General features: G+C 39.0%; 1 protein-coding gene across 4 annotated transcripts in view; it reads left to right on the top strand.

Annotated features, from left to right (window-relative positions):
• LHFPL3 (LHFPL tetraspan subfamily member 3) overlaps positions 1-25,926 on the top strand; it is a 392,623-nt gene that overhangs the window by 263,421 nt on the left and 103,276 nt on the right. For all 4 annotated transcript variants that reach the window (XM_084897863.1, XM_084897865.1, XM_084897864.1 and 1 more), the window contains exon 2: positions 14,543-14,779. In XM_084897863.1, coding sequence (XP_084753989.1) covers positions 14,543-14,779 — 237 coding nt within the window. The remainder of the gene's footprint in view (positions 1-14,542; positions 14,780-25,926) is intronic.

The following is a 25,926-nucleotide window of genomic DNA, read 5'->3' as shown; positions in this document are numbered from 1 at the left end:
AATCTTAGCTATTGTAAATTCTGCTTCTACGAACATATGTCCTTTCCGATTGGTGTTTCTGATTTCTTGGGATATATTCTTAGCAGTGGGGTTACTGGGTCAAATGGGAGTTCCATTTTTAATTTTTTGAGGAAACTCCATACTTTTTTCCACAGTGGCTATACCAGTCTGCATTCCCACCAGCAGTGTATGAGGGTTCCTTTTTCTCCACATCCTCGCCAAGCACTTGTTTGTCCATTGGTTGACTGTAAAAGTTAAAAATATCTGAACAGCCTTTACATAAATATGACCTGCAAATGTGTGTTTGTCTTGTGTGACGAAGTGTGTTTGATTATATTACCTTCCTCTATGAGTGACTTAAAGAATATTTTTAGCATTGAGGTTCATGGATTCACTTGTATTACATTTCATCAGTTGTTTAAATTCATGCCATATTTTAGTTTACAGTTGTGAATTTCCTAGTTTTAACTGACTTCTTGCCTTGTATTATTTAACTTTCTCCTCTATTTTCCCCCATATATAATATTTTCTATTCTGTCCAATCCTTCTTTTCTGGAACCCTCCCTCCCATTATACAGTCTGTACTAATTTCTCTCCAGATCTGCTGAACATTCAGTAACTGGGAATCTCCCGTTACTGCTCTCCTGGTTTGGATCTTCTGTTTCAGTATCCCATGCCTTCCTCTTTCTTTGTTTACACTCTCACTTTGCTGGAGTATGTCCTCAAGTATCTCCTAAGAATAGATGTGTGGGTGGTAAAATTTGAGTCATATGGTCTGTGTCTTTACTCTGTTCTCCCACTTGATGAAAAATGTATATAGTATTATGGACTGCAAATTCTTTTGCCTTAGAATTTTTAAGGAACTGCTATATTGTTTTCAAGCATCAAGTGTTGCTGATAATCCTGGTGTCAGTCTTGTGCTTGTCTTTTTTACATGACCTTTTTTCTCTAGAAGCTGTTAGCATTACTTTCTTATCTTTGACATTCTACAGTTTTACAATGATGTGCTGTCTAGTTTTACTCATCCTGCTCAGCATTTAGTGAGTTTTCTCACTCCACAAATCACATCTTTCAGCTTTGGAAAATTCTCTATTTCTGATATTTTCCTTTTGTTCTGACTCTTTGTGGCATTCTGTTCTTACTCTTTAGAGGATATTAATAAAAAATTTCTGTGTATATCAAAGGGGAGTTATAGGACTGTGTTTTGTTTCTTTTCTAAATCTGTTCTTTTCCTTACATTATTTCTTATACCTTCAGTGTCATTTTTTTAGTCTTTTCTCATGTCATAGGCTTTCCTGAAATATCTACTAATCCTTGATTTTCCATTCACAATTCAGAATGAGGTCAAAACAAGCTCATTATGAAATTGCATATCTAAGGCTTACTAACTGCTAGACTTCACTTTAGGATGAGCAGATAGTAAGTTGCCTTCAAACTAAGTAACAAAAATATCTAAACAGGAAGCTTTCTTCTCTTGAAAACTAGTTTGAAAACTGGCTGACTCATTCTTCCCAAACAGTTAATTTTTTTTTGAGGAAATTCTCCATTTTGCCTTTGACTTAAACTCCTAACTGTTGAGCATTATGCACCTGGGAATAGAATAGGGCACTATTCCATAGAGACACCTTCAATTAAACGCTGTTTTCTACTTCATGTTTCATCCTCAATTCTACCTGGCTTATCTAGTGTCCAGAGGTAGGGTCTCTCTGCCCCTGCTTCTTCATCTCATATTCTAAGCTTGGCCTCTTCCAACTTGTTTGATCATTTACTACTCCTCCGTCTGCTTTCATGCTTCAATATAATTCTGGTAGGTTTCAGCTACCAATATCAACCCTGCTCTCCCATTTACTCTCCTGTTTATTGTAGGATTCCATCTTTATTCCTATATAGTCAATTTAATTAGAATCTCAGAACAGTGAAACAATCGTGATCAGTCTGCTATCTTGAAAAATTTTGTTCTTAAGATTTTGATATAAAGAACCTCCTTTCCAGATCTTTTTATTTAACTTGTAATATTTATTTAATTTCCAAGCAGTTTTTCTGGTCATCTTTTTACGGTTGGTTTGTAGTCTTTTCAAATCAAGATGTAGCTTCTAAATCCCAACTTGGATGAATTTATTTAGGCTCTTCATCACCAAATTGATGTTTGTAAATGTTCTATAGGTTCCAAATTATCTGTTCTGTTTGCAGAGTAAAAATTGTACAAATGTCAATTAACGTGACCTTGTTGATTATGTTATTCAAACTCTTTAGTTTGTTTTATTTTTAGACTTTTATCTCTCAAGCTCCAAAAGAAGCTTATTAAAATCTTCCACTGTGGTTTATCATTTTCTCCTCAAATTTTTAGCAACTTATGACTTCTGTGTGTGTCTGTTATGTTTGTACATAACCTTGTATGCAAAGGTCTGTGGCTATGTTTCTCTGGGTATTGTCTTCAGCACTATATTATCCTCTTTGTCTCATTAAATGCTTTTGACTTTGAATTCTACTACTCCTGTTTTCTTTGTTCATGTTAACTAGGTTTATCTTTGCACATACCTTTATTTTAATCTTGATTTGTCACTTTATTTTAACTGTGATTGTTGTTAGTATATTGTTGGATTTTTTTTAATTGAATTTGATAGAGAGATGCAGACTTTTCACATTTATTATGATGACTGATATTCTTTGTTATTCCTTCAATTTATTTTATGTTTAATATTTAACATACTTCATGTTTTCTTTTTCCCTCTTCTTATTTTTTTTTTCCTAAGTGCCTCTCAGTTTTCCCCCACCTTAAGTGGTCTTAGGTGACACTGCTAGCAGTTCTCAACCTATTGGACAATGGCTGAGAACCGCTGCTGTAGAGCCTAAGACCATGGGAAAACACAAGTACGATTCATTAACAGTAGCAAAATTACAGTTATGAAGTAGCAACGAAAGTAATTTTATAGTTGGGGGTCACCACAGCATGAGGAACTGTATTAAAGGGTCATGGCATTAGAAAGGTTGAGAACCACTGGTACAGACCTACAGTCTAACTATATGTTTCATGGTCCTAGTAACTGAATATTATCAGACCAAAGATACTGGTCATTACTTCAGAAAATCCAGGATATCAATTGCTACCAGCCAGTAAGAACCACTGGCAGATGAACCAGACAGGGTTGTCAGTCATAGACAGACATCAATAAGGGCACTGCTACCTAGTGTCAAGGTGACTCAACATCCCAAAGACCACTGGGTGAGAGGATCACCAGCACAGCACCTCCATACATTGTCAGAGCTAGACCAGTTGGGCCAGAGGAGCAGGGTTCTCAATTTCCTGACTGTCAAGGTCTCACATGTATGACAGTTGGCATCCACTAGATAGCTCTTGCTCCAGGTTGAGGTAGAGTCTAAATGTAGGGTCAGTAAAGAGTGCATCCCAGAACCCCATTGTTGGAGGCAGTATGAACTTAGGGTTATGTGCATTAGGGTAGCAAAAGTTATAAGGATTAACCATTCAATGGAAGTCAGTATTCAGGTTGGTAGAGCATATCTTGCAAAACACTCTCTGATGGCCTCCTCATTTATTAACCTTCAATTATATGGATGGTGTTTGTCTCAGTGATGAAATATCAATGGTTATCACTGATTTTAATATTGTTTTAGGTTATATGGCCAAACCACAATTCTCATTCTTAGCAACATCTTTAGAAAACAACAATTGGCTAACTTGAGTAGCTTCAATTGTGAGACTCCAGAGGAGAAAGGGGATGATAACTACTAGATCTGATGCCCATGTAGACTAATATATGATGCTGACCAATATACTGGCCCCTCAGTGCATGCTGATGGGAAAACAAAAAGAAGCCTTATATCTTTATTCTAAATTTAACACCCAACATTCAACATCCCAGGTGCACCAGAGGAGAAGTTCCATTATCACTCAACCACATCTAAAGCACCACCTCAGTCAAACCCAGTATATGAATGTGCTTGAAGAACAGATGAATGGAGACCCAAGTTCATGCTCCATTAGACTTAATCCACTCCAGAGCTCACCATTTTCCCAGGGGACATAGTGCTCAGTCAGGGAAGCATGAGAAGCTCAGAGTTTCTAACCAGTTCACTGAAAAATATATTCTGTCAAATTTAGAATTGTGTCAGCCTGAGATAAATAAAATAAATATCCCCAGCCCCTGTCCTCCAGGTGAGGAAACTTCATGATTAAGTTGACCTACACAATTTGGACCTTGTAGGATACACTGGCCAAAAATAAAATGAGAATAATCTATAATATTGCAGTAATTGATATCATGGGAATACCAGTCTGCAAGAGTCACATGTAACTAGAACCTCAGGGAACCCCAGTTAACTTAAGGATTTAACCATCCCTGAAAGAGGTCCTCCAGGCTCCACAAGGAGGATGTTTCTTCTCCTCCTCTGACCCATGAGGAATTTGAGATACAGAGCTGTGTCTTTTCTATTTTCTCTAGTAGTTTTTTTTTTAAAATATCTTTTTCCTGATTTCAGAGAGGAAGAGACAGAAACATCAATGATAAGAGAGAATCATTGATCAGCTGCCTTCTCTATACCCCTAATTGGGGATCGAGCACGCAACCCGGTCATGTGCCCTTGACTAGAATAGAACCCAGGACTCTTCAGTCCCCAGGCTGATGCTCTATCCACTGAGCCAAACAGGTTAGAGCTCTAGTGTGGGGTTTTTAAATATCTTTCTGAATACTGGCTTCATTATGGTGAGTTCTCCACTGGTTGCATCAGTATGACTGAAAACACTTCCTGCAGATGTAAGGAGCCAATGTGCCCCCACCCCCGCCACCTACCCAAGGCAGGAAGGAAGATGCATAAAAGAAGAAAAGATGAGAGGACATATTCAGTCAAGATACTACTAGCCAAACCAAGCAAGAGTAATCTAAAATCATTAAATGTTACTTAATTCCCAAAATAGTGATAGGGAAGTCCAGAGGGACATCAGAGAAGACATCAAAAACCTGTATTTCAGAAATAAATAAAGGAGTCTAAGTGCCTAGAACTCTTCCCCTCACTTCCAAGGGCCAGCACGGAGGGCAGGTAGAAACAACCAAACACCCATCATCATGTAGAAAGACCCAAGAGCGAGGTTCTTATCAGCTTTTACAGTCCATAGATTATTGAGGTCTCTAGGCACCATTCTAAAATCTGATACTGAAAAAAGATATGAAGTATTCTTATGCCAAATACGGTAATGATAAATCATTTTTCTTGTTATTTGGACTCTTTCAAGGAAACATAACTTTCACTCTGGAAATATCAAGTGCTGATATTTATTATGCTTCCAGTAAAAGAGATGAATAATATGCTACAGTATTGACAATAGAAGGAGCATAGGTTTTAATCTTATTGGAATATAAAAGAGACATTCCCAACCCCCTCAGCTAGAGACTATAGGCCAAGTTCACCATCCTTTTGCTGGAATTATTACCTTTTGAAAAATCCCTCTTGCCCTCCCTGGTAATTTTAAGTATTTTGATACTGATTACCTTCCTATTCTTAATAGTTATATGTCTATCTAGATTTTAATATTTATATGATATAATTTAAAAATCATGCCTACACATACTGTTTTACCTCCCTCCTTCAATTCTCAATCCTCTGTGCCCCAGTCCTCTTGCAACTCTTGGATCTGGTTGAAAGAATAATGGTTCAGGACTAAAAATCTTCAGTGTTCCCTTTCAGTAAATTTTTTTGCAATTCCAAAGCATCACACTCAGTAGTCTATGTTTGCGTTTTTGTTTTGTTTCTCACTTGGTTACTCATTACATCAGATAAGCTGGGTACTTTTTAGGTTATAAGTCCATTGGGAGAAGGAATTAGACTTAACTTGATTACCACGATCTCCAGACCTGGGGCATGAATAAGAGTTGCCTGACTGAAAAGGCTATTGGATATGTAAAATGGCTTCATTTCTGGCCATCCAGAAAATGGCTTCTCTTAAGACTCATCAGATGCTGACAGCAACTCCCTTAACTAGGAATATAGTACTCTAAAGTTCAACAACCAAAATCAATTAAGTTTCTGCATTTTAGCTTACTGAGATTTTGTTACCAGTTATTTCTAGAGATGCCAGTTTGACATCTCAGAATGCCAATACTTTGAGATAAGTTGGCCCATATCTTAAAGTTCATGGGAGCCCTTATATTGTTCCACCACAATAACATTTCTCAATAATGGCCTTCTAGCCATGTACTGCAACACAAGTATTTTTATATTTTTTCCAATCTGCTTTAACCTTAATTATTGACTCTATTTAATTAGGTCAAGACTGGTCTTTTATCAGATTATCTACCTCAGTCTCGCCAGTAGTTAGGTGAATGTGTCTTTATTGGCATTTTAATTTTACTGTGAGAGGAAAGGTATCTATTTTCCTGAAATAGTAAAAGTTAAACTCAATCATTTTAAAATGGCTAAGGGATATAACTACAGTCATACAATCCAAGCTGTCAATCCTGGTACCTAATTTACTACCAGTGACATTCTTCAAGTTTCTTAAGTTCTCTATTGTTATTTCAACTTGTATAAAAATAGGAGTAATATTAGCCCCTACTTCATAGAGTTGGAGTGAGGTTTAAAGGAGTTGATTCCTATAAGAGAGTGCCTGGTATGAGTGCTCAATAATGTTAGTTATTATTTTTATATAATCAAAATATTTTTTTAAAAAAGGCACTGCTAGTTGTTACTACAATTTTCCTGACAAATTCTTTTTTTTTAAATATATTTTATTGATTTTTTTACAGAGAGGAAGGGAGAGAGATAGAGAGCTAGAAACGTCAATGAGAGAGAAACATCGACCATCTGCCTCTTACACACCCCCCACTGGGGATGTGCCCGCAACCAAGGTACATGCCCTTGACCGGAATCGAACCCAGGACCTTTCAGTCCGCAGACCGACGCTCTACCACTGAGCCAAACCGGTTTTGGCTCCCTGATAAATTCTTATTTCCTTTAACATTTGCTCAAACTACAAATCTCATTGGGGATTCTGGGCTCTCAGACACCTAATTGATGACTCTGGCTTTATATAAAAATAATACCATTAGTGTTCATGGATCAGCACTGATAACATGGGAATAATGGATAAGAATTGAGGTATTGTGCTGAAACCGGTTTGGCACAGTGGATGGATCGTCGGTCTGCGGACTGAAGGGTCCCAGGTTTGATTCTGGTCAAGGGCATATACCTTGTTTGCGGGCACATCCCTGGTAGGGGGTGTGCAGGAGGCAGCTGGTCGATGTTTCTCTCTCATCAATGTTTCTGGTTCTTTATCCCTCTCTCTTCCTCTCTGTAAAAAATCAATAAAATATATATTTTTTTTAAAAAGAATTGAGGTATTGAGCTCCTCCTACACATTAGACCCATAACAAATTCCACCTACATGAAACTACACCTGGACCTTTGAGTGTGTTGCCTATCTTTGTGAAGTTAGATCTGAAGGTTGAGCACACAGATTGAGTGCATCAGTACCTAGATGTAAGGGGCACCACCCAAATACAATCTTATTCAAATTTCCAAGTGTGACAAATGGCAAAAGCACTAGGAAACTTTACTAACACCATCATTCTGCAGATAGCAGAGAGATTCACATTGGTCACCCACATTTTGAGGAATGAAAACAGTATAGTCTTTGGTAACAGCCTCTATAGGACTGGGGTTGTTGAGATGGCCTTGTTTACAATGGTTTAGATGGGTTCAGGCAAATAGCATGCTGTTTGGTAGCAATGCTGAAAGGGAGAAAGTTTGGACTAGCAAGATTGATCTTACACAGAGTCACTAATGGGAATAGCCAGTATTCAGTCCCAAAGGATTCCAAAGTTAGGCTAGAAACAAGCTGGAGGCATTATTCAGGTCAGAGAGGTGAGCAAGCAGTGAATTGGGTCCTGCAGGAAGAAGGTCCCCAAGTCATGGCCTTTATGAACATTGCTTGCTTTGGTCAAGGTGATCTAACCTGAGCATATGATTCAAGCTTGCCTTTAAGGGTTTAAGAAAAAAAAAAATGTTACACAGTCAAAGCCAGGAAAGATAGCAGGCTCCAGACAAACAGGTTAAAAATAATATCAAATGTTGGTCCAATTCTGGCCAGTGTGGCTCAGTTGGTTGAGCACTATTTTATGCTGTGCACCTAAGGGTCACTGGTTCAAACCCCAGTGTCTCTCTCTTCCCCCCCAACCCCCCCTCCCCACAGACACAGGTTGAGAAGAGCCTAAGACCATGGGAAAACACAGATATTTACATTAAAATTCTAATAATAGCAATACAGTTATGAAGTAGTAACGAAAATAATTTTATGGTTGGGGTCACCACAACATGAGGAACTGTATTAAAGGGTCGAGGCATTAGAAAGGTTGAGAATCACTGCTCTATAAACTGGAAAAGGCAAGGAAATGGATTAACCCTAGTGCTTCCATGAAGGAATGCAGCAATCCTACCAACACCTTGACTTTAGCCCAGTAAGCCCCATTTCAGCATTCTGATCTTAGAACAATAAGATAATAAGTTTGTGTTGTTTTAAGCCACTAAGTTTGTAGTGATTCATTAGAGTAGCAATAGAAAATGAATACACAATACAAATGAGGAAATGTCTAATCTAGATTGTGTTTGACTCTCGAATCAACAAAATTACAATTTGTCCCAAATGATATTTCTTTTATATATAAAAATCAGCTTCTCTTTGAAAACTACAAACAATAACTTGACAAGGGAGAACACACAGTATTGTAGGCTGGATAATGTGTGTTCATCTTTTTATCTCCTTCGAGCTGGGCTCAGATAAAAATAGGGACCAGGACCAAGACCCAGATCATGGCTGCTCCAGACCTCAATTTTTGGAAACTCATGGACCACCAGAATCTAGACTGTTCTTAATTTCCATGCAGAATTTTTAAGTACTCATGGTCATATATTGGTCTCCAATAAGAATTAATATCCCCTACTCTGGGTGAACATGCAACTGGTATTCTGGATTCAAATAGCGATAAAACAAAACAAACAGACAAACCTGAAAGAAGCAAAGGAATTCTTTAGTGAAACGTTTGAACAAGTGTACTGTCCTATCACTGTATTAAATGTTTCTAACTAAGCAGTGTATCAGTAATTTATATGAACATCACCCCAGAATTTAAAATGCTTTAAATCAGCAAAGTACTATATTTCCATCAGAATACCTCAGCCTCAGATATAAGAGTGGTAAATAAATTACAATAGATTTTTTTAATACCAAGAAGGAACCTGGGGCCATGGTTAAAGGATGAAAGTACAGGGCCTCAAGGGGAGGAAAGATTCCTAAGGCAAAGAGCAAAAGCCCAAGCTCCCTGCTCAGTTTCTAGAACCTTCCCCACAGCTACTCTAGTGCCCACGTTAAAGCTAAGATACCTTGTGGGAATTTCACTGGCAAGTTAAGACTGGGTTAAGTTTTATGTTAGCCAAGAGAAGGCATTGTTCTTCAGGCATTTTTCTTCAAATGTCATATCGATCAAGGTTTTATCTATAACATTTTGGCTACTGCTTTTAGAATTTGAAGTTGAAAGATGTGTGAAAATCTTTTGATAGGACATTTAACATGCTGACTTCTCTCACCATCTTTTGAACTGGATTTTGTCCTATACCTTTTTTTGATAACTACTGACAGTTCCAATTTGGTTTCTCTGAGAACACATTCTTGTTCTAAAGCAGCAGCATTCTCAATAAAAAATATAAATTACTGGAAAATTTTACGATAGATTGGTCATAGCCTAATATATCTCAAATTATTTTCCCAAGTCTGAATAAATAATTTTTTTCAAAGGAGCAGCAAAGAGAATAGAAGTCTGAAAAAAAAAAAAACAACTAACATTTAAGGGAAATCTGATGAGGGCAGGGATCAAAAAATTTAAAAACTCAAATAATGGTCTTTTACTTTAGTAGTTTTTGTTTTAAATGTAATAAATCAGTTCCCTAGAGTTCATGTAACCTTGATCTTATGTATCCAAGGGACGAGGTGTTCAGATGGAGGAAATAACTCTGAAGAGGAGCACATTAGGCATAAGGAGCACTCAACCCCAAAGATTTGTTATCCAGAGCCCCACAGTGCTGTGCTGCTCTTTTCATTGCAGTGAAAAATAATTCAGTGTCTCATCCAGATCATGTCTGTCCTGAATGTATCATATGCTTTCCCTGCAAGAGATTGACAGCACTCCATCCCTTATGTAACTTTTCTCTAAACTACAATAAATAAGGACCAGGTCTGGGGTAGAGGGATGGATGAATGGATAGATAGATAGATAGATAGATAGATAGATAGATAGATAGATAGATAGATAGAAGATAGATAGATAGATGCCAGATAGATAGATGATGAAAGATGATAGATAGATAGATAGATAGATAGATAGATAGATAGATAGATGATAATGATAGATAGATAGATAGATAGATAGATAGATAGATAGATAGATTATAGATAATCAGCCGAATTGTGAGAAAATGTAACCTGACAGTCTATTAAACATGTGCAAATATGGTATAAGATGCCCCCTTGAAAGTAAGGGTGATTGGAGAAGCACTCTTTTCTTGAACTTAGTTCCACTCTAATATTTTTAGTGTACTATATATTTTTCCATGTGTTTTCTTTGGACAGTTTTTGCCATTTGAAGTTTCTAAAGCAATAAATGTTATTTCAAAGGCATAAAATTAAAAGTGATCAACTTGTGTAAAAGAAAACTGTGCTGCCATGATTGGTGCCAAATTCTGTTTCAGGAAAGAGTCTGCAATGGGCACTCTATTCCTGGTGACTCAGTCCAATAGTCAGATGACTCAATCATCTGAGAAGGAATTCAGTGGCTCCTAAGGCCCCTTCAACTGAGAAATTAAATGCTGATAAATTGGCTTGAGGTTCCCACCTTATCTAACTCTAGCCAACTGTGCTAGAGTCTTTTGGTGAGTCAGAGTGGAGAGCAAGTGAAAATGCTGCCTAAGTCAGAGCTCACCTGCAAATTTCAGACATGTTTGTGACCTGCCAGGACTTTCAGTTGTATGTTTATTGAGATGTTCATTAAAACACTATCTTTTGAAAGAAAGAAATCTTCACAAAAGTTAAATTGAACCTAAGTAATTCATGAATAACATGAATGTTTACCTTAAGCAGGAATTATTCTACATACTAGAGGACCAGTACAGGAATTCATGCACAAGTAGGGTCTGGCTGGCCCTCCCTGATTGGGCCAATCAGGCCTGGCTGGCCAGGGGGAGGGGCCACAGGTGGTTGGCTGGCTGGCCCCACCCATGTCGGGATAGGGGGGCCAATCAGGGGCAGGGCCAGTCAGGGGAAGGGACCTTTATAGCCAACTTAAAATGTCAATCCAAAAGATAGGGATGAATAAATAAATAATTTTTTTAAAAAAGAAAAAAAAAGATAGGGATAATTTTCTTGTGACATGTTTAAAACTAAGTTACATATATTTATGCAGTAAACTTAATTAATTCCCACACACTTAGAATTTATAAGTACTCTAATGTTCTTGGCACTACATATAAGATGAAATTATGTGTTGGTGAAATACTAGTATAAACAAAAGAAATATTTATACATACAAAAGCTAACAGCTTCTAAGTGTTATCTAACTAGTAGCTCTTATACTCAAAAAAATAAATGTCTAACTTATAAACAATATGTTAAGCACTGCCAAGACTGAACGTGTCCGTAGAACTAAAACTAATACTCTAAAGTGATTATAGCAAGCATCATTACTATTGATAAGTAAAGGATGATAGCATCGATGGTTTTAAAACCATAGGTTCCAAAGCTATACTGCCTGAATTCAAATCCTGGTTATATTGTTTGGGAGCTCCTCATCTGTACAAAAAAATAATAATGTTGCAGTTGGTGGAAAGCAATGAATGACAGCCCTCTGTTCCCCCTATGCAATGGTCTAAATACTTATGTTCCCCCAAAATTAGTAGGTTGAAACACTAATCCCAGTAGTAGGAGCTAGAGCCTTTGAGTGGTAATTAGATAATGAGTGTGGAGCCCTCATGAATGAGATTGTTGTCTTTATACAAAGAGGCCAGAGAGCCAGCTAACTTCTTTCCACCACGTGAAGTTAGGACAAGAATCAATCTTCTATATACATCCTAGAAGAGTTGCCCCATCGGAATGGACAATGCTGATACTCTGATCTCAGACTTCCAGCCTCCAGAACTGTGGAACCCTCCCAAGCTCCCTCCCAAGCTCTCAACCAGATGAGAGAGAGAAGAGCTGGAAGATGCAGACCAAAATATCACCTTTATTAGGACAAAGGCTGAAGAATATGGACCTGGGTTTCTTAGCCAAAAGGGCTTTCTAATCTGCACCCCCAAAGGTTGGCATACTTATCTTCCTACTTGCTGGCAGCACTGGAAACCCAAGCCCAGGCTGTATCAAATCTGCCTCCCGGGGGAGGGAACATAGGTTCCCACAAACAAACAGCTCCTGAGCTAAAGGGAGGAAGGGGCTCAGCTGGTACTCCACTTCCTCTCCACCAGATATTCCTTGGTGAACTCACCCCATCTCCATGGAGATGAACAAGGAATGAGATAAAGGGTCAATGGTATTTCAGGGGAAATCCCTCTTTGTAAAAACTAGAGGAGCCAGGAAGAAGTGTTCTCATGCTGCCCTTTGCTTTGTTTGAGAATTAAATGAGATGGTATATATGTGTGTGTGTGTGTGTGTGTGTGTGTGTGTGTGTGTGTGTGTGTGTATATATACATATATATATTTTTTTTTTATTTTTTATTTTTTTTTTTTACAGAGAGGAAAGGAGAGGGATAGAGAGTTAGAAAGATCAATGAGAGAGAAACATCGATTAACTGTCTCCTGCACACACCCCCTGGGGATGTGCCAGCAACAAAGGTACATGCCCTTGACTGGAATCAAACCCCGGACCCTTCAGTCCGCAGGCCGATGCTCTATCCACTGAGCCAAACCAGTTAGGGCATTGTTCACCAAGTTCCCTTTGAGTGTTTCAACAGCATGAGGCAGTTTATCATGCTTTTTGTGCAACAGGGCATAGACTTTTTAAAGAATGAATTTAGAATTCCTCTTCCTGTCCAAAAAATAAGCAGTTCTCAGGCTCCTGATGTTAACGATCTTGTTGAGGACAGTTGGACCAGCAAATTCAGGAGACCCAAGTGACCCAAATCATAGGCCGGCCTCCTGTTGCTTTTTTCATCTCACTTCATTTTCCTTTTGAAAAAGACCTAATTAAAAACATTTGTGGGTTCTTCTAAGGATATTTCCTTCACAGAGCTTATATTCAGCTCTTGGGGGGGGGGGGGGAATTAAAAAACAAATCCCTGAGCAATTAGTGGCTCTGGGGAACCACTAGCTGTTTGTGTCCTATTTGGTAAGAGCCCATTGTGGACATCCATCTCCACACAGAGCTTCCCTTCAGCATGCAGATGCTTCCTAATCATTTGGAATATGCTTAAAATTTCAATCACAATCATGCCCTCACAAGGATTCCTTTATTATGTATTTTAGATTAGAAGACATCATGAAATCATACAGTAAGGACACTATTTGTTTTGTTTTTCATCCTTCTCTGCTCACTTCCAACTTGGCTCTCGTTTCTCTTTAACATTCAAGAATGTCCCTCTGATATACTTGCAGAAAACCTGCTGCCAAAATGAAGGAATATATATAGCTGCATGTAAGGTAGTCATTTCCTAGGTGACATTCTAATAAGAAACCTATTTTTGGATATTAGCCGAATTGGAACTAATTCTCCATTATCCCTCGTGGTCAGAAAATAGCATGTCCAAATTCATCAAACGTTCCAGGGCTTTGTATAGTCTACTGTTTAGTGTAACTATGGTGTTACATCTCATAGGATGAATAATTTGTAAAGAATTAGAAGCAATTAATTATAAAGCCAAGAGGAATAGTATTTAATTTTTTATTGACAGAGACATTAGCCTAGGATCTTGCAGGTACTTCTTAGTCAGGATTAGGAACAGCTGTTTGTTTTCAGTGGCTGTGCAAATCTTGCAGGTTAATAAGGTTCTGGCTAATCGAATGCCAGAAAACAGAATTTATTATAGCATTCAAGCATTAAGGCAGAGCATAATAATACCTTTCCAAAGAAACCAACAGAGCCTAAGCTATTTTAATGGCTTAAATTAATCTTAAACACACTATAACTTTCGGGGGCCCCAGCCTTTCAAAAATAAAACCGCTAAGTAGAAGTTTGGATATGGCAAAGAAGAAAATGTATATTTTGATAATACATTGTCAGAAAATAAAATGTGTTACACAACAGTTACCTAGAGACACAGTTTTAAAAAGGATAGGATTTATTTTAAAATTGGATTTTAATCAGAGATTTCACTTATGTTTTGAACACTTTTTAATGCAATTATTTTATTTTTCAGTACCCTATTATATAAGCATTCATGTTTTCCATTTTGGTCAAGGAGTTCGATTTTGGTCAAGGGCACATTTAAAATGTGTGTGTTTTTTTTAATTTATGTTAACTCCTTTTGTTTTCTTTTTGTTTTTGCCCTCTCTCAGCGGCCTGCCTTGTGCTTGGCTGTATGATCTTCCCTGATGGCTGGGATTCAGAAGAAGTAAAACGGATGTGTGGAGAAAAGACAGACAAGTACACCCTCGGGGCTTGCTCCGTCCGCTGGGCGTACATCCTGGCTATTATTGGGATTCTGGATGCCCTGATCCTCTCGTTTCTGGCATTTGTGCTTGGTAACCGACAAGACAGCTTGATGGCTGAGGAACTGAAGGCTGAAAACAAAGGTAAGATTGCTTTGGAGAACTCTTACCTGGATGTCTAAACACAAAAACAATACTTTCTATTATTTCCTATCAAGTATCAGTGCTTCCCCTGTGGGTCTAATTTGCTACATCTTTTAAATGCTATCTAGTTTCCCCCAGACTCAACTACAGAAGTTTCCACAATTAAAATATTTAATTTTTACATTTACCTTTCTGAAGCTCTCTGAGTCCACTATTATTATTTAAATACATTTTTCCAGTTTCTTCTCTTCCTTGAGTTAATGGCTATGAATAGAACTTTGTTTTGTCTATTTGACTAAACTGTTCACAATCACTTTATTTGAATTCAGACTCATTCTCTCAGAGAAAAGTAATAATACTGGCCCTAAAGTTACAGTTAGGTATTTAAGTCATTACCCAATTAGCTGAATTTTCAATGTGTTATCTGGATAATCAAAAGTCCTCAGACTTTTCTCAAAAATAAAATACCTTCTGAAACACAAAGAAACTAGGTTATAAAACAGGACATTGACTAGTGGATGATACAGAAACATTATAGTAGGGCAATAAGGTATCAAGTCATTATTCAAGATGAATCTTTCAACTTTCTTTCTTAGATTTCTAAGCCAATTTCTTGGGATAGAATTTGTCTCTGTACAGACTTAGATTCATTTAACTGTTTTCTATTTATATTATCTTTAACTTTAACACTTTAAACTTATATCAGTACCTTCAATTGAGTGCTTCCTTCTTCTGGCTTTTATTTCTCGTTGGGAACTAAATCCATCCTTGAATTATGAAATTTAGCTTATTTCAAGTAGTTGCTAACATCAGAGACTCTTCACTGCTTCAACAAGCCCAAGCATAGATTAGTGTCTATATGAATATCTCAAATAGTGATAGTGTAGCACGTAGGCCATCACTGTTTATGCTTATAAACTATGAACTATGAGGAGAGAAAATTGAGAAGTCTGGGAAAGCAGCAAGGTTCATCCACAAATGCTTTATCTCCGTGATTTATAGACAGAACACATATTAGTTTACTTGGCTCTGTCAAAAACATCCTAAACACAAAAAATAACCTTTACACAGGCAAGCTACTTCTTAAAAATGCAACTACTTTCAAAATAAAAAATGATAATGTGAAGTTAGGTATTATACTTTATAAAGCATGTAACAAATTTAAAGTGCTCTCATGTGTGCTCATTAATTTGGGGACCTTCTCTGTTATCTCTGGACTTGCTGGATGTACACGAGTCTCTGTCCAGTAATGTCACTTCAAAGTTCATAAGGACAGCTCAATATCCAAATAAGTTACCTTGCCCTAGAAAATGAGTTCAAGAAAACACCACTTTGTTCCACAAATTCTTGATCTCCACGATCCAGTAATGTACCAGAATGTTCTTTATTCACTGCACAACTCAAAGTTATTCTGAGAACCTTTAACTTTCCAGACATCCTTTGACCACAAATTAGAAGAAAATTTAAAAGAGAGAGAGAGAGAAACAGGAAGATTTTTACTTGGCGAATAGAAATTCTAACTCCTGTCCACAGGTACAAGTAACAACAATTCTGAATTCATGCTTTAGAAAGGAACAGCTAGCTTGATGGGATAACACTCTCCAGTTTTCAAAAAGGGTCTTTTCTTCTGGTTGACTCAGTTAAATGTTGATTTCTAATCCTTTCTGTTTCGGTTTTCGTCAAAGAAAGCATCTTGTCCCATTCAATGATATATTTGAAACACTTTACTAAAAGGGTTGATGGAAAAGAAAGTTAAGAGGCTAATATAAGGTTTAGGGACAGTGTATCATTTTTCTGTATTCATGATCTTCTCCATTGTGTGTATTACATTTGCATGTATCCGTAGTTTATTCCATTTGGTTCTGAAGGACTGAAATCAGTAATGGTATCAAGACAGATTTAATAAACTAGCAAAGAGTATCCGGCCACAACGTGAAGCATTCAATTGTACCACACTTTTATTTCACAACTAGAATTCCTTTACCTGGAACTCTGTGAAGATAACAGCTGCTCTACTCTGCAGGCAGCTCAGATCCTTGTACAATAGGCTCTGTATACAGTGAGATCGGAATCCTAAGCCTTATAGAAAATCAAACGTGCATGTTTCTGAAAAATGATGTAAGGTTTATAGTTGCTGTTCAAAGTAGCACTTATTATTTGATATTATTTAAACACTTGTTCTATGTGAAGCTTCCAAAGTTAGATTGCTTGAGGGAAGACCAATTGCTTGTATGTTTGTGCATGAACATAGTTTCACTAAACAGTAATTTTATGGCTTTCAAGTGCATGCAATAACCTAAACTAAATACCATTAATATTCTATAGATTATAAGGGAAGAAATAGCTGTAAGATAAGATTAATTTGTAATTATGAAATTGATTATAAATGGGTGTGTTTACGATTTGCATGGATATAGTAATATAACTTTTAACTTATTAAGACATTATTTTTCACTATTAATTTTTTCTGATAAAACTATAAAGATATCTCTTGGTCATCAAGGCCTCTTTTGTGTTCTAAGGCAATTCAATGAGACAGAGGTAAAACAAACTCACAAAATTTTAGAAGAGTTTTGTAACTCCATCATGCCTTCTGGTATCATGGAAGCAAATAACACCATATCTCAAGCCTTGATGCCGAAGAGTAATACATCATGCATTCTTATATACATTACTAGGGACCCGGTGCATGAAAATTCATACATGGCGGCAGGGGGTCCCTCAGCCCTACCTGCACCCTCTCCAATTTGGAAGCCCTCAGGGGAGGCCTCTTCAATCCGGGAGTTTCTGACTGTCTTTGCAATCATATGAGCGAATTGTCTGAGACTCCAACCCAGTTTCGTTTGTTGCTCACAGAATAATAGAGGCTTTGGTTTTTCTTTGCTTTGTTGGTAGAGATTTCCTGAAAGTTTAGGATATCTTCCCTTTAATTTTTCCTAGACACTCTGACTTTACTTATATCTCTCACCTTTGCTTTCCCTCCATCCCCCAGCACAACAGTAACTTGCTCTAGTGTCTAGGTCCTAGACTCTAGGAGATCCATCTGCCACCAGAACTATGATTCCCAGCATTCCTGGTGCTCCAGTGGCTCTGGGCTCCTGCTTCCAGTCCTGGGGCTTCAACCAGAACTACTATGCCCAGAATTCCTGGTGCTCCCCATGCTCTTGGTGCTCCCTTCCTTCTCTGTCTCCACCCACAGCCTCCTGCTCTGCCAAATCCTCCAAGATGCCAGCTCTCCCTCTCTGCTCTCCATCTGGCAGCTTGGGGAGCCAAGTTCCCCAAGATGCTTCACTCTCCACTGGCTCTCCGGCTCTGCTCTCTGCCCAGTTCCTGTGTATGCAAATTAACCCACCATCTTTGTCTGGTTAATTTGCATACTCCTGATTGGCTGGTGAGCATATCAGAGGTATGGTCAATTTACATGTTTCTCTTTTATTACATAGGATATCACCATATACACTATATCTTTTATAATCTTCCAGTTTTATGGTCTATTGATCATCCTAACTTATCCTATATAATAGAAGTGTAATATGCAAATAGACCGAACAGCCAAATGACCAGTCGGTGGGGGGTGGGGCCAGCGAGCAGGCGGCACCAGGCCAGCCAAGGCATGTGCCAGAGGGCAGAGAGAGGGGATGGCAATGGGGGTGGGGGACAGTGGCAACCAGTGAAGGTGGATGGGTGATTGGGCGGGCCACTGGGCTACTGGGCTACTGGGCCACTGGGCCACTGGGCTACTGGGCTGATGGGCTACTGGGCGGGCCAATCAGGGGATGGTGCTGCCTGGTGAGTGGCTGGAGTTTGTCTTAAGTGGTCTCATGTCCTAAGTGGTTTCATGTCATGATCATATATATATTCTTTTTGTGGTTTTTGAAATTAATGTAGCAACAACATTCTTCCCCATTTATCTGATGAAGCCACCAAATGGGTTCAGGTTTTCCATGTGTCATTACAAGGATATTGCTTAAGTTGATGAGTCCTTCCTGACAACCACCCAATGGACAAAACAAGAATTACCACTACATGAATTCTAGAATATACTAAAGAAGGGAAGAGAACTCAGTTCTAATTGAGCAATTTTCTAATTGAGCAATTCTAGAATATACTAAAGAAGGGAAGAGAACTGAGTTCTAATTGAGCAATTTTCCACTCAGAGTCTTAAAATGAGAGGGGATATAGGATACTGCTGAGCCATAAATTAACTGTCACAGAGATGCTATTCAAAGGGAAAATGAGGGGGAGATACACGGTGAATGACTCCGTCTGTATAGACCACTGCTCCTTCAGATCAATTCCCAGTGAACTCACCCCAATACCATTTCAATGTCTCCCTTCAACACCTCCCACAACATTCTCTAAGCCCTCCTTTTCCAGGAGTGCAAAGTTAAATTAAAAGAGGTCCTTAGCTAAAATATATCCTAAAATGTGAAATGGCAAAATTGGAATGAGTTTGAAGACACAACAATAGAAAGCAACAATTCTGATGATGCAGTGTTGTTTTAGAAGGAACTTCTGTAAAAGATAAAGCTAATAATCTATCATGCTCCTAACGTCCCAGAATATTTTCTCATAAAAGAAAAAAAAAAACACTGAAAAACAAAGAGAAATGAAAACTCTATAAATATTCAACTAACTTTATGTAGGAGCTGATGCATGCAAACTCAACTGCCAACTCTGATTTTGGGGAGTCCCCCTGGGGCTGTGTGCTGTCCCTGGCTCTGGACAGCGGACAGGCAGGCTGTTCATTCTTGTTTGGAAGTTCGGCAGCGTGATTCCTAAAGGAGCCAGCAGCAGTAGGCATTTCACCCTGGAATGCTGCTTAATTGCACATTTTAACACACTGAACTGTGAAGTCAATTTAATTATGTAAAATTAAAGTTTCATCCAGATACAAAGGATCTGAAATGAAAGCTTTATTTTCAACTTCTTGCATTAGTTGTAAATAATTACATTCTCCATGGCTTCTGTGCCACAAGTATCTCTTTACCTTGTCAGACACCACTTTTAAAGAGGTCTGTTCTTCACTTGTGTGTGTGGTCTCTGGAACTGTTATCAGATAATTGGGTCTCTCCCAGCCATTTTAAAGTCACTTTGTCTTCTCGTACTCACACTGCAAATGAGAAAACATGATTATCCATCAAGAGGTGACTCCAGCTACCGTTTATTTAGTAAGTGGCTTAAGCTCTTTTTAATGGTCTAATAAAGGGAGTGAGAATAAATTTATTTTACTTAACTAATTGAGAAAGGCTTCGGAATGTGTGCCAGGCCAGGCCAGGGCCCCCTGTGAGAGGCAGCATGGTTAGTGGAAAGAGCTTGCACCACCCAGAGCTAGCGCTCTCTCTGACAGACTTGAGGAACCTTTCACCCACATCTTAATAGCCCAGAATTAAGCTCCCTTGATGCAGACTGTCTAAATGGCATCTGAGGTTTCTCCCAGCAGTAAAATGTTTCGATTCGGGGAATACCTTCAAAGGTGTCCTTTGAGTACACTCGAGGGTGGGAAGAGCTCTGCCCTCGGAGCAGTGAACACAATGAAGGCTTTTTTAGGGACTTGTTAGCAATGCATGGGTGGCTAGGGAAGGGAAAAATAAAGTTCAAGCAGAAGTCTGTCTAGGGTTTCTCCCTCAACCATATACCTACCCACAGCACCGTGCTGTCACAGCCCCATTCATTCACATTACCAAGAGTGAAATGAGCCCGGCTGCAGTGGCTCAGTGGTTGAGCATTAACCTATGAACCAGAAGATTCCTGGTTAGATTCCTGGTCAGGGCACATGCCTCGATAATGGGCTTGATCCCCAATGGGGGCCATGCAGGTGGCAGCCTGTCAATGATTCTCTCTCATCATTGATGTTACTAACTCTCCCATTCCCTCTCTCTCTCTGAAATCAATAAAAATATATATTGGGCCCTGGCTGGTTTGTCTCAGTGGATAGAGCATCAGCCTGTAGACTGAAAGGCCATGGGTTCGATGTCTGGGTTGCAGGCTTCATCCCAAGTAGGGGGCATGCAGGAGGCAGCCAACCAGTGATTCTCTCTCATCGCTGATATTTCTCTCTCTCTCTCCCTCTCCCTTCCTCTCTAAAATCAATAAATAAAATATATTTTTTAAAATATATATATGGGGGGGGGAGAGTAAAATTAGTCAAATTTAGAAACCCTGGCCCACAGCAGAGGAGCCTCCTTGCCTCACTAGATTCCCATACCATGTGGTGTCCATGCAGACACCTTGACAATGAATGGAGCCCCAGATTAGAGATAAAAACTTTGTTTCTGATCTCAACTCTAGCACATGAGTCACATGACTTTGAGCAAGTCCCTTAATATCTCAGAGCCTCTTCACCATCCTCCATAGGGTTGGAAGAATCCAACAAAAGCATGTGTGTGGGAGCAATATAGTCAATATGTACCATATATAGGCTTTACATTTATTTCATCTAACCCACGATATATTTTGCTCCTTTTTCTTGTTGTCTATCTTCCCCCAGCAAAGTTTCACAAGGGCAGGAATGATTGCTCTTTTGTTCACTACTGCTAGAACAGTGATTTTCAACCTCCTTCATCTCATGGCACACATAAACTAATTACTAAAATCCTGTGGAAAGTATAATATATTTTTTGGCAATCTGACCCAAAAAGGTATGAGTTTGATTCATTCACATCTATTGGTCTACTCATTGCTACTCCCTCTTCTACCTTAAGCTATTGACTTCTTTAGAAACAGATATTGTATCTATAATGGTTAGTTACACATTTATCAAATGGCATCGTTTCCATGTCTTGCTGGTCATCTGGGGTCCCCCATGTTTTCAGTATTGTGTACTACTCACCCAGAGAACCAGGGTACAGCACAGGGTACAGAGGAAGGGGACATACAAAGGAGTGGTGGAAAGAAGAGAACTTTACAAGAGTCGCTCATGGATGTGTTGCTGGAGATTGTCTCCTACAATTTACCCAGGCCTAGAAGTAACTTGGAGAACATCTGGACTTCTGAGACTGAATATGGTCCATTCAACAAATACACACTGAGATCATGAATGCACCAGGTGCACTCAAAGAGGGAGCTCTCTCTTTAACCTGTACCCAACCTCAAATGATATCCTCAAAGTCAGTACCTTCCTCTCAGCCTTCCCCAATTAGTGGAGTTAAAGTCAAATGTGATTTAGGAATCTGAGGGCAAAGTCAATGCTGATTTGAATGGCTGTCATATGCTCTATTATCCACTCTACTTCAATGGCCAAAGTCGTTTTGACATTTCAATGATCTTTTCAGTCCTTGAGATGAGGATTGATCTTTTCAGTCCCTGAAAAGGGATCTCTGGGTAAATATCAAACTGGCTAGAAGAAAGCAAGAAGGAAGGAATCAAATAAAATAAAAAAATAAAAAACCTGCCGAAACCGGTTTGGCTCAATGGATAGAGTGTCGGCTTGGGGACTGCAAGGTCCCGGGTTCAATTCCGGTCAAGGGCATGTACCTTGGTTGCGGGCATATCCTCAGTAGGGGGTGTGCAAGAGGCAGCTGATCGATGACTCTCTCTCATTGATGTTTCTAACTCTCTATCTCTCTCCCTTCTGCTCTGTACAAAATCAATAAAATAAAAAATAAAAAAAATAAAAAATAAAAAATATATATTATATATTATATATATATATATATATATATATATATATATATATATATATATATATATAACCTTATACAACCAAGTCATGATATTCAAGATTTAGCCCTACCAGTAAATTTTCAGTCAGCCTTTCAGCATAACTTTATGAAGCCTTGTGATTTGGTTAAAACCTATCAAGTTCATCTCTCACCTCTTCCATCTCTTGCCTTCTCCCTTTTAACAGAATCATCATGAAAACTGAAAGCAGGGAGTATCATGACCTTCGTAAGACACAGCTGGGGTTTACATATTTCTTTCTTTTTTTTAAATATATTTTTTATTGATTTTTTACAGAGAGGAAGGGAGAGAGAGAGTTAAAAACATCGATGAGAGAGAGTCATCAATCGGCTGCCTCTTGCATGTCCCCTACTGGGAATGTGCCCGCAACCAAGGTATATGCCCTTAACCGGAATCGAACCTGGGACCCTTCAGTCCTCAGGCTGACGCTCTATCCACTGAGCCAAACCGGTTTCGGCGGGTTTACATATTTCTTACTAAATTACTCCTCTATGGCCAATTCCTTTTTCTTATAAGACTGAGTCTAATTTCATATCTTCATATTCTGGATAGCATTGGTACACACCTCAGTATTTGAAGTTAGTTACTGATCAGTTATGCCTTTTGAAAATTATAGTTTTTATTTTAATAGGCAATACAAACTTGCTCGTTAAAGTAAATTGCTTTTGATTTCAGGGCAAATCTGTCATTTCTAGTTTTTGGGGTTTTTTTTCATCTACACATTTAAGCTTCTAGACCCCACATAAACCTATTAAAAAAAAAATGTTCTCCCCCATCAGTACTCCAAAGTAGTTTATTTTCTTCATGCATCTGGTTAGTGTCCCAACAATGAACCCCTCTGGCTTCTCTCCTACTTACCATAGAGTCTCTATTTTTGTCCATGTGCCCTATTAAGAGAACACCTTCTATGTGAAATCTTAGTCTTCTTTGTTTTAATTCTAGTTAAATCTCCTTAGGCCTCAGCTTCCCTCTCCGATTTGTTTTTTATCTACATAAAACTTTTTTGGCAGAGTGGGTCTTTACATTCTTGCTACATGTTCAATGATGCCATTGTGATGCCAAAGAAATCAATGAAAATGTCACCTGTCACTTCACTTACCTCTTGCAATGTAGAAACATGCTCTAAACTCCTGGTAGGCTGGTAAGAACACAGTGCCCAGCAAAATACAGCTGAGATGAATATGTGGAGGTTAAGTTTGCAGAGCTTCACAAAATATGACCCCCTAAAATCCTACAATTTTTTTTTCTCTAAGGAGTATATCTTACCTGTTGTCTCTAGTGTGATAGTTCCTAGGATATACTAGTAAGCGCTTAATATAGTTGAGCACTTTTACTGTTTTTATTGAATCTGTTTCATGAAAAAATATGTGAATATCTAATTCATGTCCCCACTCAGTGTCTTCTGTACATGAAGCAATTTGTCCCTTCATTGATGGCTAAGGAAATAAATTTGCCTACACATTACACATAGATACCCATATTTTTAAAGAATCAAGAAGAGGTATATTAGAACAATATACTGTCACTGACATTTTAGGCAAATCATATCTACTGCACCTCTATGGGCCTTATTTCAACAGCCACAAAAAAGTTCTGTGCACTTAACTGTGTGATAATCAATAGGTAAAACGATGGCATCCAACTCACAAAACATTTTTGTGTGCTTCAAGTATGCCAAGCCTAGTGGTAGGCAGCGGGGATTCAAAAATGAGTGACCCAGGGTTTGCCCCAAGTCCCTTTGGGGAAGATATTTAGTGTTATAGGTACTAGGTCATATTTCTGAGATCCAATCCTGTTCTGACATCTGTGGCTTCATGAGGGCACTTGTTGGTGTCACCTCTGTGTAAAATGAGTGAATGCCATTCCCTGGCAGCCGACCTATTCCAGCACCAGTGAAAGATGATGCTGTAATGAGCAAAGACTGCATCCCAAGGACAATTTGACATAGAAGGTTTCATCTGCGGGAAGGCCTTAAAAAGTCAGCTTGTGGGGGAAAACAGTATTACTATTAAACAAAGGAGAACAAAACTATGAAGAAATGAAATACACAGTAAGTATGTGTGGCATAGGGACAAGGAAAACTGATAGGAGAGAGAAGGTTCTCTTATTGCTAAGGCATTCATTTTAAAGTAGCCTATTTAAAATTTAAACTCGAGAAACTGTTTGGGGAAAAGTCGCTGTCATTCTGGCATTATCACCCTTGAACCATGTCTTCACGGTCAGTTGGCCAGCTCATATGCAGCAAGCGCTGTATTTATTCATTTCCAACATTATTTTTTCTTCCTGCTTTACTGCCCAGGATTATCTGGGCCTTGAATCTGGGGAGAACAGTCCGTTTGGCCTCAGTAGATACCATCTCTGTAACCCAACTTCAGCATGTCACCTTTGATGAGGTGCCTGGAATAATCAGGAATTTAAATGTGAATCCTGGCAGCTACCACTCGATGCTGTCTGCAAGTCGATGTGCTGTCAAAACCCACAAAAGCGAGAGTGACGATGTTGTCAAGAGATCTGGAGGGCAGAATTCAACCAGGGAGAAAAGCAGCGGTGGTATGAATGTCTGTCACCCCAACATATGTTCTGGGAAAGCCATATACAGACGGGTCACCGGAGAGCAGCCCAGGCAGAAGGTGGATAGAGCCCCCTCATGCGGCAGGGAAGGCAGCAGCACTCCCTGATAGCAGGAACTGACGCAGGGCCCTCTTTAGGGGGCGGCTTCCAAAGAAAATCGGAAACAGCTGTTCCTTGTCCCAGAGAAGGCGGGAAGCCCAGTAGTCACAGCGCAAACTCCAACTGCTGGCCTGATAGTTCTCCACCGGAGCCTGGCCTTTTGTGCCAAAGTGCAAACCGAGCCAGACAGTCTGTGACTGTCCAGGTGAGAGAAATGCAGTTGGTCTGTTTCAAGTTCATCCATCTCAAAAGAAAAAAGTCTGTTCTGACCTTGGTATGTGGGGCCCAAAGATGCTGTATAGGTCAGTGCATGGTAGCCGATGAAGCTTCTTGAAGTTCCTTTTTCAGGAAAATCTTCTAAAAGCATGAACAACTGTGTTGTTGTTGTTGTTGTTGTTGTTGTTGTTTTTAGGGAAGGGTCAGCCTAGAGAAAAATTTTAGTGGTGAGCTTAATTACTCTTCAGATGTTGGGATGGTAGTGACCAACTCCCTCCTCTCATCTCCACTGAGGATCAGGCGAAAGGAAAGTTGAAGTACAGTCACAGAGGGATGACATTTAGAGCCAGAAATCATTTTGTTCTTCACAGTCGCCTAGGGAGCTTTAAAGAAAGGATTCCAGTGCTTGATCACCACCCAGAGAGTCTAGTTCAGTCAGCGTGAGGTGGATCCAGGTAGGAAAACTCCCCAGGAAGTTCTTATGTGCAGCCAGGGTTGAGGACTCATTCGTGTGGGTTCACCCAGCGCCAATGAGGAAGCTGAGGCACAGAGAGGAGAAGTAAAGAACACCTCAGTTT

Source organism: Pipistrellus hanaki (assembly GCF_964339955.1).
Source record: "Pipistrellus hanaki genome assembly, chromosome: 10".
NCBI classification, from domain to species: domain Eukaryota; kingdom Metazoa; phylum Chordata; class Mammalia; order Chiroptera; family Vespertilionidae; genus Pipistrellus; species Pipistrellus hanaki.
Note: the sequence above shows the minus strand (reverse complement) of the source record. Positions and strands in the feature narration are given on the sequence as shown.